The sequence below is a fragment of the Meles meles genome, chromosome 4 (assembly GCF_922984935.1).
Source record: "Meles meles chromosome 4, mMelMel3.1 paternal haplotype, whole genome shotgun sequence".
Taxonomy (NCBI): Eukaryota; Metazoa; Chordata; class Mammalia; order Carnivora; family Mustelidae; genus Meles; species Meles meles.
Window position 1 is genome coordinate 31,696,302 of NC_060069.1, and position 14,661 is coordinate 31,710,962.

General features: G+C 39.4%; 1 protein-coding gene across 3 annotated transcripts in view; it reads right to left on the reverse strand.

Moving 5' to 3' along the window:
• Positions 1-14,661, reverse strand: part of OXSR1 (oxidative stress responsive kinase 1) — a 101,960-nt gene that overhangs the window by 50,676 nt on the left and 36,623 nt on the right. For all 3 annotated transcript variants that reach the window (XM_046002263.1, XM_046002262.1, XM_046002261.1), the window contains one exon: positions 11,477-11,618. In XM_046002263.1, coding sequence (XP_045858219.1) covers positions 11,477-11,618 — 142 coding nt within the window. The remainder of the gene's footprint in view (positions 1-11,476; positions 11,619-14,661) is intronic.

Genomic DNA, 14,661 nt, shown 5'->3' on the forward strand with positions numbered 1-14,661 from the left:
TCCAAATGATAGGGTTATTATAAACTAATCACCTGCAGTCAAACAAGACAACCTAACTACCCAACAACAGGAGATCAGTTAAACTGTTGTATAGCTATATAATGAAATACTATGAATAATAATGAACATGAGATAATATGGAAAAATCACCAAATACACTTAAGTGAAATAATACTACATACATATGTTGCCACTTTTTTTCTTTTTAGCAGAAGAAAGAGGGATATACATATATTGTGTTTATATTGGCATAAAATCTCTCTCAAAGGAGTCACAAGACCCTAGACCAGGGTATTGGAGGTTCAGGAAAGGAAGACTTTCTAAAGAATACATTATTTTTTTTTTTTTAAGATTTTATTTATTTATTTGTCAGAGAGAGAGGGAGAGAGAGCGAGCAAGCACTGGCAGACAGAGTGGCAGGCAGAGGCAGAGGGAGAAGCAGGCTCCCTGCTGAGCAAGGAGCCCGACGTGGGACTCGATCCCAGGACGCTGGGATCATGACCTGAGCCGAAGGCAGCCGCTTAACCAACTGAGCCACCCAGGCGTCCCAAGAATACATTATTTTTTAGAACAGTTTTAGATTTACACAGAAAATGAGAAGATACTGCAGAGGAGTTCTCTACACCTTATAGTTTCTGCCATTATTAACACCTTACATTTGTATGATACTTTCACCACATTTAATGAGACCAATATGAATGCATTACTATTAAAGTCTGCAATTTACTCAGATTTTTTAAAAGTTTTTTTTTTTGTTTTTTTAATTTGTTTATTTACAGCATAACAGTGTTCATTGTTTTGGCATCACACCCAGTGCTCCATGCAGTACGTGCCCTCCCTGTTACCCACCACCTGGTTCCCCCAACCTCTCACCCCCGCCCCTTCAAAACCCTCCGGTTGTTTTTCAGAGTCCATAGTCTCTCATGGTTCATCTCCCCTTCCAGTTTCCCTCAAATCCCTCTCCTCTCCATCTCCCCATGTCCTCCATGTTATTTGTTATGCTCCACAAATAAGTGAGACCATATGATACTTGACTCTCTCTGCTTGACTTATTTCGCTCAGCATAATCTCTTCCAGTCCCGTCCATGTTGCTACAAAAGTTGGGTATTAGATTTTTAAAAAGTTTTTACCTAATGTCTTTTTTCTGTCCCAGGATTCCATTCAGGATTCAACATTAAATTTAATTATTGTCTCCTTAGATTCCCCTTGTCTGTGACAATTTGACTTTCCTTGTTTTTGATAACCTTGGCAGTTTTGAGGACTAATGGTCAAATATGTTATAGGCTGCCCCTCTAATGGAATTTTCCTCATGATTAGACCAGTGTTATGAATTTTTGGAAGGAAAACCACAGAAGTAAAGTGCCATTTTCATCACATCGTATCAAGAGTACACAGAATCAACATGGTTTAGCACAGCTGATACTGACAGGACCTGTTTATTATCATATACCTTTTTTTTTTTTTAAAGATTTTTTATTTATTTATTTGACAGACAGAGATGACAAGTAGGCAGAGAAGCAGGCAGAGAGAGGAGGAAGCAGGCTCCCCGCCGAGCAGAGAGCCAAATGCCGGGCTCGATCCCAAGACCCTGGGATCATGACCTGAGCTGAAGGCAGAGGCTTTAATCCACTGAGCCACCCAGGCACCCCCATATACCTTTTTTTTTTTTTTTTAAGATTTTATTTATTTGACAGAGAGAAGGAGATAAGAGAGAAAGGGAACACAAGGGAACACAGAGGGAGAGGGAAAAGCAGGCTTCCCACTGAGCAGGGATCCTGAGCGGGGCTCCATCCCAGGACTTTAGGATCATGACCTGAGCCAAAGGCAGAAGCCTAATGACTGAGCCACCCAGGCGCCCCTATCATATACCATTCTGAGCTTTTTCAATTTTTAAGCCACATATATGTATTATCTATTCAAATGTTTTATAAGTTTCTGTCTTTCATAAGTGAAGACAGGGTAATCCATTTCAGTAGAGCATGCGCTTTGGGTGACTACTTATCAAATCTTCAGATAACCAATTCCTGTTTCCCATTTGAAACCAAAGTGCAGGGACTCCTGGGTGGCTCAGCTGAATAAGCGTCCAACTTTTGATTTTGGCTCAGGTCATGATCTCAGGGTCGTGAGATAGAGTATCACATTGGCATCCATGCTCAGCAGGGAATCTGCTTGAGAGTCTCTCTCTCTGATACCCCCCGACTCACACTTGCATGCTCTCAATCTCTCTCTCTCTTAAATAAGTAAATCTTAAAAGAAAAGAAAGAAACTAAAGTGCAATCTGTAGAACAGCTTCCAGGAATAAAAGCAAAGGAATATCATGAAGGTCAATGGCTCACCGGACGATCAAACACACCAGTCTGTCTTCCTACCCAATAGAATAGCTGACCTTTCAAGGAAAAGATTTTTAACTAAGTATCTGGAAATCAGTAGAGTCCTTAAGAAACTTTTTTCACTCAGCCACAAAGAATATCAAGCAACCCAGCAGCCCCAACAGTTAAATCTACCATCCACTCTTAAATAAGAACAGTGAGTTTTGTTTTTCACAGCTTAATGCCATTTCTCACACGTCACTACTGCACCAAAGTTACAAATTCCTTGTAAAATTAAAAGGAGTATCATGGACATGCTTAATTTTTTCATTAGCACACAGCACAAGTTACTGCCCAGGACATTTTTATGACTCATCAATAGGCACAGTTTGTGGAAAACTTGAAAAAGGTCAAGACCAGCAATGAATCAAAATGAAAAGTTGCAAAATACACTGCATTTGGGCATCTTAAACCAACAAGCCAACATTTCTGTTAGAGCTGACCTCTTTAACAGGAAAAATATTGGAGTAGATAGATACAGAGACAAAAGCAGAAGTCTAATTCAGAGACTTGTTCACCCTAGTTAAAACCTCTAAAGCCTAGAGTGTCAGTGGGGAACACACTGAAGATGGAGAAAAATTATCTGACCCGATCCACCAGGATAACACGCAAATGGACCAGAAATAAAGATGAGGAGTGGAGAAACCTACAAAACATGTCCAGCTGTTGCCTAGTAAGACCACCACCTCCCAAGCCTGCCGAAGCCTCAGTGGAACTCACAGCTTGGAGTGGTTGTTGCTGAAGTGTAAGCAGGGGTTCTTAGCCTTGACTGCATTAGAATCACTTGGGGAGCCTTTAAAAGCCCCAATGTTAATGTGTCATCTCAGACCAACTAAATGAATTTCTTGCAAAGGATCCAGGAATCAGTACTTACTGAAGTTTCCCAGGTGATCCCAATATGCAGCCAAGGATGAGGGTCTTTGATTTAAAGTGTGAGTTCGAGAATCCATTCCAGCAACATGGCAAACAGTCATCACTACTGCCCAGGACTTTAGGGGAAAACCCATCATATTCCCCTGCTACAAACAAAGAAATGCTGGGTAAATTAGGAAGGGAAATTGTCACATAGCTGGACATGAAATAAAGACCAGGAAATCCTCAAGTTTCAGAAATCAAAGGGACACTTAAGAGCCAGAGCAGTAAGCCTTGGGAGGGAGGGACAAATGGCTAGAAACCTCAGGTTTTAAAACCCACCCCCTAAACAGAAAACATGGCACTGGACTAGTTTAAGGTTGAAAGTAGACTTGAGACCCCTTCATAATATTGGGACCCTAGAAGAAAAATGAGCCACAGTTAAAGATATGCTTAGCAAAAGTAAGCTAGTAAGTAAGTATAGCCATACTGAAATAAGATGTAATTGTCTTTAACACAAAAGCATTTCTAGGAATGAAAAGGGCCATTATGTAATTTTAAAAACGGGAATAACTCACCAGAAAGATAAGAATCCTGGAGGGGTTGTTGGATTGTAGGGCTCCTTCTCATAACCTCTGGCTTCCATTGTTCTAATGGGAAGTCAGTTCTCAATCATATTGCTATTGTCTTAGCTTGTTCTATTCAAGCTGCTATAACAAATATATCACAGCCTGGGTGGCTTAAACAACCAACACTGATTTGTTGCAGTTCTGGGGGTTGGGAAGTCCAAGATCAAGGGAGTGGCAGATTTGGTGTTTGGTGAGGATCCACTTTCCGGTTCATAGGCATAGGAGAGCTGACAACATGGACTCCATATTTGTTCCCCCAATTCTCTTCATCAGAGCCATGTGTTCCAGGCTCTGCAGAGGTTAATGCATGTCCTGACCAGATGTGAGAAGGCTCATTCTGATCTTCCCTAAAGTGACGCACACAGAAGGCATCACTTTAGATAACTACTGTTTGATATCGCCCCCATGCCCCTCACACTATAAAAACTGTGGGTTAAGATCTGGACTAGACAGAGAATGGGGGCAGAGAATAGTTGCACAGCTGCCTGGATTGTCAGTCCATGCAATGCCCCATCAGTAAGTTACTGCCAATAAAACAGTGGAAACAGTATGGAGCGGTGCATGCTTTTTGGTCTCCAAGTGCCTTCTCAATGTGAAGGATACATTACTGACCCTCCTCCACCTTCTAACAAAAGATGGCCATCTTTTCACTATGTCTTTACGTGGCAGAAGGAGCAAGGGAGTTCTCTGGGGTATCTTCTTTTTTTTTTTTCCTGGGGTCTCTTTTACAAGGACAATCCCATTCATGAAGGTGTACCACCCTTATGACTTAATCACATTCCAAAGGCCCCTACCTCTGAATACCAGCACAATGCTGACTAGAGTTCAACATATGAATTCTGAGAAGACACAAACATTCTATCTTTCGTACTCCTCCTACATGATGAGTTGTTTCCCAAATCTTACTGCTTTCCAGACACTCTGTGTGTTTAGGTTTCGACAGTGTAACTATAGTGTGTCTATTCATAGATTTCTTTGTATTTGTCCTCATCATGGTTCATGATTTGGAAGTTTTCCACCATTATTTCTTCCAATATTTTTTCTGGCTCTTTCATTCATTCAGCTAAAGAAGGGCTGATATACATTCAAAGTAGATGTTATGGTCGTACAAAACTGAGCAAAGACTGACTTTTTGCCTGAACTGGATATGAAATCTATTCTTTGTTTTCTAAAAAAGACAGTGACCTTAATGTATACTTTGGGTTAATTTCCTTTAACTATATAAAGTCTGTATATGTAAAGTTTTAGGATAAAGAACGTACTTTTATTTGTGTTCTGAAGTGAAGATTTTGACAATTAAAATAGGGATTGGATATAGTAAATAAGACAACACATAGGGTATTTAAATAAAATAACCCCAGTGACAAATCTAAATTCTATTTGAGTAACTAAAAAATGTAATTGACATTAAACTAATGTATACCCAGATTCATGGATTAGTTCCATCTTTCTTTCCTGGCAGGTTTTAGAAGCACACTGCCCAAATTCAGTTCCCAGCTATGTCATTAGGTGGGTGACTTTTGGCTAATTACTTACCTCTCTCTTTGCCTTGGTTTCCTCATCTGTAAAATGGGGAGAAGAGGGTATATACCTCATAAAATTACTATAAAGATTAAATGAGGTAACATACAGGATGCACTTAGAATACTATATGGCACACAAGTTTCAGTGAATGCTTGTTATCATCTACACCAGAGGTCAACAAACATTTTCTTTAGGGTCAAAGAGTAAATACTGTACACTTTTTGGGCCAGATGCTCTGTCACTGCTACTTTAATTTCATAGTGCTAAAGCAGCCACAGACAATCTGTAAATGAATGGGCATGACTGTTTTCTTGTTGCTTTCACAAAAAACCAGTCATCAGACTTGATTTAACTGGTGCGTTTGTTGATCCCTGATGATCTATATGGCTGTAGAAGACTGGTTTTCTCTCATGTAATAGTCGAGGCATAAGTGACATCAGTTCAGTATGGTGACTCCACAGAATCAGGGACTCATGCTCCTTCTATTTGATTGTTCTACCATCTCTAAGTTCTCGTTACATAGTCTAAAATGGCTTATTACCACCTCAACATTTCAATGGAAGGAAGCAAAGAGGAAATAGAGGTTATGTCACTTTCTATTAGCAGTGGTTCTCGGGACATTTGGCAATGTCTGGAGACATCTTTGGTTGTCACACTGGGTTGGGGCAGGGGAGGAGCTACTGGCACCTAATGGGTAGAAGCCAGGGATGTTGCTAAATATATCCTACAATGCACAGGACAGCCCCTGCAACAAAGCACTGTCCAGGTCAAATGTCAGCAGGGCTGGGGGTTGACAAAACCTGTTAAGGGAACAACTCTGAAGTAGTATATACATTTTTGTTTTCACCACAGTGGCTAGAAACTAATTTACACAGTGATATCTGATCCTTACAGGAGGCTATGAAATGTTGCCTTTCTTCTAGATGGTCATATGCCTGGTAAAGATGTCATGTTTTTATAGTTCAAAAAGGAGAGGAGACAGGCTAGGGGCAAATTAGCAGCTTCTGGCACTTTTTTTTATTTTCTAGAAGACTGCTTGATGAACATGAAATCAGTAACTGAATTACATTAATTGCTAGTATCAAAGTATGTATCCATAGGGTTACCACTATCCAGAGGATGAGAATCCCGTTTTTCAGGGCACCGTTTCCTCATTTTTTTTTTTTTAAGATTTTATTTATCCATTTGAGAGAGAGAACATGAGAGGGGAGAAGGTCAGAGGGAGAAGCAGACTCCCCACAGAGCTGGTAGCCTGATGTGGGACTTGATCCTGGGACCTGAGGCAGTCGCTTTACCAACTGAGCCACCCAGGCACCTTTTCCTCTTGACAGTGCAGGAAATATATTCCCAAATCTTTGGTCATGTCCTTTTCCAGTCACCTGTTAACACATTATTTTAACTAGATATGAAACGAATGGATATAATTTGAGGTGAAAAATCCTATTGTCTGAAGAATATGCCTTCAATGTTTCCACGATTTCTAGTTTACGTATCATTCCTTAGAGTCAACTGTTCTGCTTCATAACCACAAGAGGAGTTCATTTTTCTTTGTTAAGATATAAGCTGGTTGGAAAATTTAGACAACTAGAAAGCATTATTTATGTTTTCCTAGAATAAGATACTTTTTTAAATGGGCTAATTTCACTGATGTAATTTCTTTAAAATGGTCCTATTCTCAGAATAACCTAATTAAAGTTTTGGGGGGGTATGATACCTTGCTTTTTCCCCCCAGCATATCCTGATTATTCTTTAAAAACTCAGTTTAGCACTTGATAGTTGTCTGATCTTTATTTATTTATTTTTTAAGATTTTACTTCTTTATTTGTCAGAGAGAGAGAGAGAGAGCACAGGCAAAGGGAGCAGGAGAGGCAAGGAGCCGGATGCCAGACTTGATCCCAGAACCCTGAGATCATGACCTTAGCAGAAGGCAGACACTTAACTGAAACCATGCAGGGGTCCCAGTTGCCTGATCTTTAATCAGTTATTTTTCTGGACCTTTGCTTATTTTTGGCGAAGGATTAGGGTTAACTAGGTGATTTTTTTTGAAAACTGACAAAACTGTAAGATACTTAAATATATATATTTATATTTATATATATGATAGTCTGATATATGTATACAGTGGGCAAGTATTCTCATCGAGTTAACTAACACATCCGTCATCTCACATATTCACTTTTTGGTGAGAACATTTAAGTTCTATTCTTTAAGCAGAACTTACTCATCTTGTAACTGAAGTCTGTAACCTTTTATCACTGTCTCCCTATTTCCCTGACCGTCCAGTCAGTAGCTGGCAACCACTTTTCTACTATCTGTTCTTATGAATTTGACTTTTTTTTTTTTTTAAACATTCTACTTATAAGTGATACCATGCAGTATTCGTCTTTCTCTGTCTGGCTAATTCACTTAGCATAATGCATTCCAGGTTCATCCATGTTGTCATAAACTGTAAGATTCCCCTTTTTTTTTTAATGGCTCAATAATAATCCACATCTTTATCCATTCATCCACTGATGGATACTTAAGTCATTTTCATAGCTTGGCTCTGAGATAGTGATTTCACACTGCTTTTGGGTATAAACCCAGAAGAGGCATTGCTGGATCATATGGTAGTTCTATTTTTAACTTTTCTGCGGAACCTCCCTACCGTTTCCCACAACGGCTATACTAGTTTATGCTGCCGCCATCAGTGCACCGAAGTTCTCTTTTCTCCACATCCTCATCCAGGATCTGTTATCTCTTTTTGGAAAACAGATATCCTAACAGATGTGAGACAGTGTCTTATTGTCGTTCTGACTGTATTTCCCCAAGATGAGTGATGTAGAGTACTTTTTCTTGTATATCGTTTTTGGGAAAATGTCTATTTGGAAACTTTGCTCATAATTAGTTAAGTTATTTACGGTATTTTTGTCTCTAAGTTGTAGGAGTTCCTTGTGTATTTTTGGATATTAACCCCTTATTGGATAATGTGGTTTGCAAATATTTTCTCCCATTCCATAGGCTGCCTTTTCATTTTGTTGATGATGTGCTTTGCCATGAAGCTCTTTAGTTTGGTGTGGTCCCAGTTGTTTGCTTTTTTTTTTGTTGCCTTTGCTATTAGTGTCACATCTAAAACATATGTATTTCGTGTATTTCTATTCTTTTTATTTATTTCTTTCTGCTAACTTTGGGCTTAATTTATTCTTATTTTTCTTTTCTAGTTCCTTAAAAGTAGATGATTTTTAAGATAACAATCTTGGTTTGTCTTCTACCTTTTTCTGCCTTGATTTTAACTAAGCATTTTACAAGATTCCATTCTCCTCCCCTCTCAGTATATCAATTCTTTTTTTCTTTTTTTAGCGGCTGCCCTAGAGTTTGCTATAAACATTTACACTAATCTAAATTGTACAGGAGCACTATAGGAGCACTATACAACTTCTCTGAGTTTTCTTTTCATCTCACATATCCTGAACTGGGGACTAGCATCAATAGGCATAAATGACAAACAAAAACAAAAATGGAAAAAACCCTCCAAGCCTGCTCTCTGTAGCCAAAGGAGCAACAAAGAGCCAACCTAGCACAGACCTAGCAAAGGAACCCATAGCTGGAGTTGCAAGCTGGCCCACTATACCAGAACCAGAGGCTGGGTGGTTGGTTGGTTTGTTTTTAAAGATTTTATTTATTTATTTATTTGAGAGACAGAGAGAGAGCTAGAGGGCACAAGTGGGGGAGAAGGAGAAGCAGGCTCCTCGCAGAGCTCGGAGCCCAACACGGAACTCAATCCCAGGACCCTGGAATTACAACCTGAGCCGAAGGCAGATGCTTAACCAACTCAGTCACCCAGGTGTCCCTTGAACCAGAGGTTTAAATGAAGAACCAAATGGAAAACCCCATTCTCCACCCTATATCCACTGCAGCAGGTAGGCCCATACTGCCCACACCAGCAGCACCAATAGCCCACCACCCAGCCTGCTACCCCGCTGCAGAGAACAATCCAGGCCCAACACTTTCTGGCTCTCCACACAGTGGAAGGACAACCCAGGACCAGTGTCTTCCAACTCTCAACCCAGCAGCAAAAGGTGGCTCAGGCATATGCCTTCAACCCCAGAGGCAATACCATCAGAGAATGAATGGGAGCCCCACTGGCACAAGTGGTCTGGCCCATAGAGTGTGCCCACAAAATTGCTCACAGACCCACAGGTACAGCGTCTATCTCCCACCTTCCACCTAGCAGCACCAGACCCAGGTATGCGCACTTTTGGTCTCAACGACTATATCAGCAGGAATTGAGTAGAATGCTCCAGCAGTGCCAAGTGAGCAAAACAAACCAGAACAGCACTGTAAGAGCTCTAAAACTCAAACCGTCACTGCAACTACGGCCCACCAAAATACACCAAGACTTATATTTACCCAGACAGGGAAAACACCTGCTAAATTATACATTTAAATGAGATCAAGAGTCTCCGAACGCATATCCAAAATATCCAGGATACAATTAAAAAAACACTTATCACACCAAGAACCAGGAAGAACTTTAGGGCGCCTGGGTGGCTCAGTGGGTTAAAGCCTCTGCCTTCGGCTCAGGTCATGATCCCAGGGTCCTGGGATCGAGCCCCGCATCGGGCTCTCTGCTCAGCAGGGAGCCTGCTTCCTCCTCTCTCTCTCTGCCTACTTGTAATTTCTGTCTTTCAAATAAATGAATAAAATCTTTAAAAAAAAAAAAAAAAGAAAAAAGAACGAACCAGGAAGAACTTTAATAAGAGAAGACAACTGACATCAACACGGAGATCAATCAGATCCTGGAATTATCTGATTATCTGACAAGAATTTTAAAGCAGCCATTATAAAAATGCTTCAACATGCAGTTTGGGATTATCAAAACATGAAAAACAGAAAATCTCAGCAAAGAAAAGCCATAAAAAAGAACAAAATTATCTAAAAAATTATGATAACTGAAAAAACTCAATGGGTTTCTAGCACAGAACGCAGAGGTCAGAATCAGAACTTGAGAACAAAGCAAGAGAATTTACTCAATCTGAACAGAGAAAAAAATAGGATGACAAAAATTGAGCAGAGCCTCAGGGCTTAAGGTACAATAACAAAACAGGTAACACCTGTATTTAAGAGTCCCAGAAAAAGTGGAGGGAAATAATGTGTTGAAAAATCTAGCCAAAGATAGAACGGATGAAAACTCCCCAGACTCAGTGAAAGGCAAAATCTTACGGACTCAAGAAGTTTGGGAACCCAACACAGAATAAAGCTGAAGAAATCCATAACCAAGACATCACAATCAAACTTCAAAAACCAAAGACAAAAAAATCTTGAAAGATGCCAGGGAAAAATAACATTATGAGAAGATCAATTCAAACTACAGACTTCTCATCTGAAATCCTGGAGGCTAGAATTAAGTAGTACAGCATCTTTCAATTGCTGAGAGAAAAGCACTGTCAGCAGCAAATTCTTATATCCAGTGAGACTATCCCTTAAGAATGACTAAAAAGATTGCCTGATATGAAGGAAAGCCAAATCCAGGGATTAAAGAGATTTGGGTAACAGATTCTATCATCATTTGGATTCTTATTATCTCTACCTAGGGGCTGAATAGAAAGAGGCAGCCAGGAATACTTGGACCATGCAATGATACATATCTTTTCACATTTAAAAAAAAAAAAAAAAAAAAGAAGAAGCCTTAATAAAAAATTATTTTACAAAGACCTTTTAATAATTTGAGAAAACACTCAAGGTAAAATATTAAAAAAAACAATAAAAGCAACAGACAAAATTATACATAGTTCTGTTTTATATATCTTTTAAGCATATAAAAGAAATTGGGAAGAAATACTACAAAATGTCACCAGTGACTGTGATGCTTGCCTCTTGACAGCATGAAATGATGTTTTTGTATTTTCCAGTCTGACTAAAATATTTGTTACTTTTTAAATACTTGCTAGCTGCTAACTAAAACCCTAACCACAATGCGCTGAAACTAGTGATACAAAAAGCCATGATAACACTCAGAGATTATGATCAATTCTGCAGAAAAATGGGGAATGGTCTCAACAAAATGATACAGCACAACTACCACTGCATTTTCAAAAAAAAGCAGAGTTGTCTTTCATATACCTGTGAATCTGCCCATTTTTATGCAGGTATTCCAACCCTTCCAGCACTTCTTTGAGTATTGTAGCAATGGTAGGTTCATCTAGGACTCCACTTTTGTGCTCCCCCTTTGCCACAATGTACTTAATAATATCTAGAACAGAACCTGAAAACAGAAGACAAAATTTGATATGAATTTTTGAATCATTCAATATAATTCAGAGACATTTTGAAATCAAACCACATGTAAGCCTTTTCATAAACTTAAATGTGTAGGAAAGGAAAAAAGAGCAAATACAAGGAAATATAGAAGTTTAGTAAAATTATTAATTTATTCTTGATTGCAATCTAAAACAGAAAGCAGCCTAATATCCAAACAGCAGTGTTACACCAGAATTTCCTTTAGACTATTAAAATAAGAATTTGAAAAAGGTAAGAGGATTTTTAACCACATCTGAAAATTACCTAGGTAAACCATACCCATCAATAACACTTCAGTGTAAGATACCACAAACTAATTTAGGTTTCCAGTATTGGGTCAGATTATGCAACACTGTACATATAAATACATAAAATTACAATTACAATGCAGGTCAAATTACAGAAGAAACACTTGGCAAGTAAAGATCACATGTGTATGCAAACCAACTAAAGGGTTAAAATTACTCTTCAGGTTAAAAAATAATAATAAAATAGGTACGACAAGAAAAAAAATGAAAAGGATAAAAACGGCAGTCCTCTTTCAATAACAGCCCAGATATATTATCATTCCTATTCTTCCCCAGATCTGAAATAACACTCTGACTAAAAACTGGGAGGGAGACAGAGAAAAAACACCTACACAGTAATTAAAATCATAGACTGCTGACTACCATAATTAGTTATTATAATCCAAAAAGTTTGCTAGAGATGCGTTAAGATTTTTGGCAGTACAATGGCCCATAAAGACCACAGAAGCAAAACAAAATCATCTCTGATATCAGAAATCATGCCAAAGAGTAGAATATAACACAAATGGCACAAAAAAGTTTGGATTTCCATTTCTTGGCACAAGGCCTCAATGATCAAGACTAAAATTAAACCACACGGTTATGTTGAAAATCTGCCCTAGTGGGGGCTTTTATTTCACACACTTACAAGAAAAAATATATTTCCAAATAGATGGAAAGAAGGATCTAGATGGAATCCTTCAAAACACACACATTTACTTCAGTTCCCACTTGAAATCCACTGTGACAAACTTGATTTAAAAAAAGGTATAGGGGCGCCTGAGTGGCTCAGTGGGTTAAAGCCTCTGCCTTCGGCTCAGGTCATGATCCCAGGTCCTGGGATCGAGCCCCACATCGGGCTCTCTGCTCTGCGGGGAGCCTGCTTCCTCCTCTCTCTCTCTCTGCCGGCCTCTCTGCCTACTTGTGATCTCTTTCTGTGAAATAAATAAATAAAATCTTTAAAAAAATAAAATAAAAAAATAAAAAAAGGTATAAAACCAGGATGAAAAAGAAAACAAAGAAGATAAAGAGGAGAGACATCAATCATTTTTTGGAGGAAGGAAAACAGAACAAGTTAACTAACTAAGCAGAGTAGAGACATCTGAAACCCAGATGCCTGTGGAAGAATGTGTTAATTAGGAAACAGCATATCCTTACAGAGCACATACATACAGCAAAGTCTACCTAAGGGGAAGTGCGAGGGGACTGAAGAATAGGGCTGAAACCAGGAAAACTGTTGTAAGTTCATTTATCCAGGAAGAAAGATGCCCAAATTCCTCCCCTTTCTCTGGAAGCCCCTGCTGCTCCCCACGTCCTGCAGGAGACAGTTTACTCTCTGGAGACAATGAACCAGGAAGGCTTCAGATTCCAAGTGGCGTTTTCAAATACATTATTACACACTTTCCCCTCTTTATTGCCGGGATTCACGAGACTGTGACTCACATAGGGAGAGGCCTAAAGGAGACATTTTGTTCTGCTTAGTTTAATCAATCACATATTAGTCCCCAAAGCGAAGTAACTATACCAAAAGGTCGTATGTTTCATTCTGAGAAACTCAGGCCACACAGGAACTGCTTAGTAAGAAGACATTTATATAAATAAGTGCCAACTGAATTATATGTTTGTAATGTAAAGAACATCTAAAATAAGGAATGCAAAGGGAGAAATTCCTACTAAGAATTAAAAATTAACACAACTTATCAATTCAAAAATTTGGCCATTTTATATGCAAGACCTAGATCTGGGTACCACAAAATATGTCAAGATACTGCTGACTTTCTGGGAACTTCCAGTCTGGGGGAATCAAAAACATGTAGTAACAGAGACTTAGGGCATACAGAAAGTTTTTGTTTTTGTTTTCTTAAAGATTTTATTTATTTATTTATTTGTCAGAGAGGCAGAGAGAGAGAGTACAAGCAGGCACTGTGGCAGGCAGAGGCAGAGAGAGAAGCAGGCTCCCCCAAAGAGCAAGAAGCCTGATGTGGAACTCAATCCCAGAACCCTGGGATCATGACCTGAGCTGAAGGCAGCAGCTGAACAGACGCTCATGAGCCACCCTGGTGTCCCAGGGCATACAGAAAGTTATTAGATCTGTATTTTTAATGACTTTGAAGGAGGGACTCTTTTTTAAAATCCTCCAAGTTTTTTTTAAAGATTTTATTTATTTGACAGAGAGAGAGAGAGATCACAAGTAGGCAGAGAGAAAGGGGGAAGCAGGCTCCCTGCTAAGCAGGGAACCCGACGCCAGGCTCAATTCCAGGACCCACGAGATCATGACCTGAGCCGAAGACAGAAGCTTAACCCACTGAGCCACCCAGGTCCTGATCATCATTAATGATCAACAGGGAAATTAAAGCAGTGCACATTCCCAGTCTATGCATCCAGGACAGACCTTCTGAGTAAGCTATATAAGAAGTTCCCATTCTCTTTTTTTTTTAAGATCTTATTCATTTGAGAGAAAAGAGAGAGAGAGTATGTATGCAAGAGACAGCACAAGTGGTAGAGAGGGAAAAGCAGGGTGCCAATTGAGCAGGGAGCCTGATGCAGGGCTCAATCCCAGGACTCTGGGATCATGACCTTAGCCAAAGGCAGACACTTAACTGACTGAGCCACCCAGGTGCCCCCAAGAAGTCCCCTCTTCTTATATACAGTCTCTTTTCCATTTCAGTCTTCCCTTATAGGTGGAAAGATATTTATGTCACAAAGACTCTGATCTTTAAC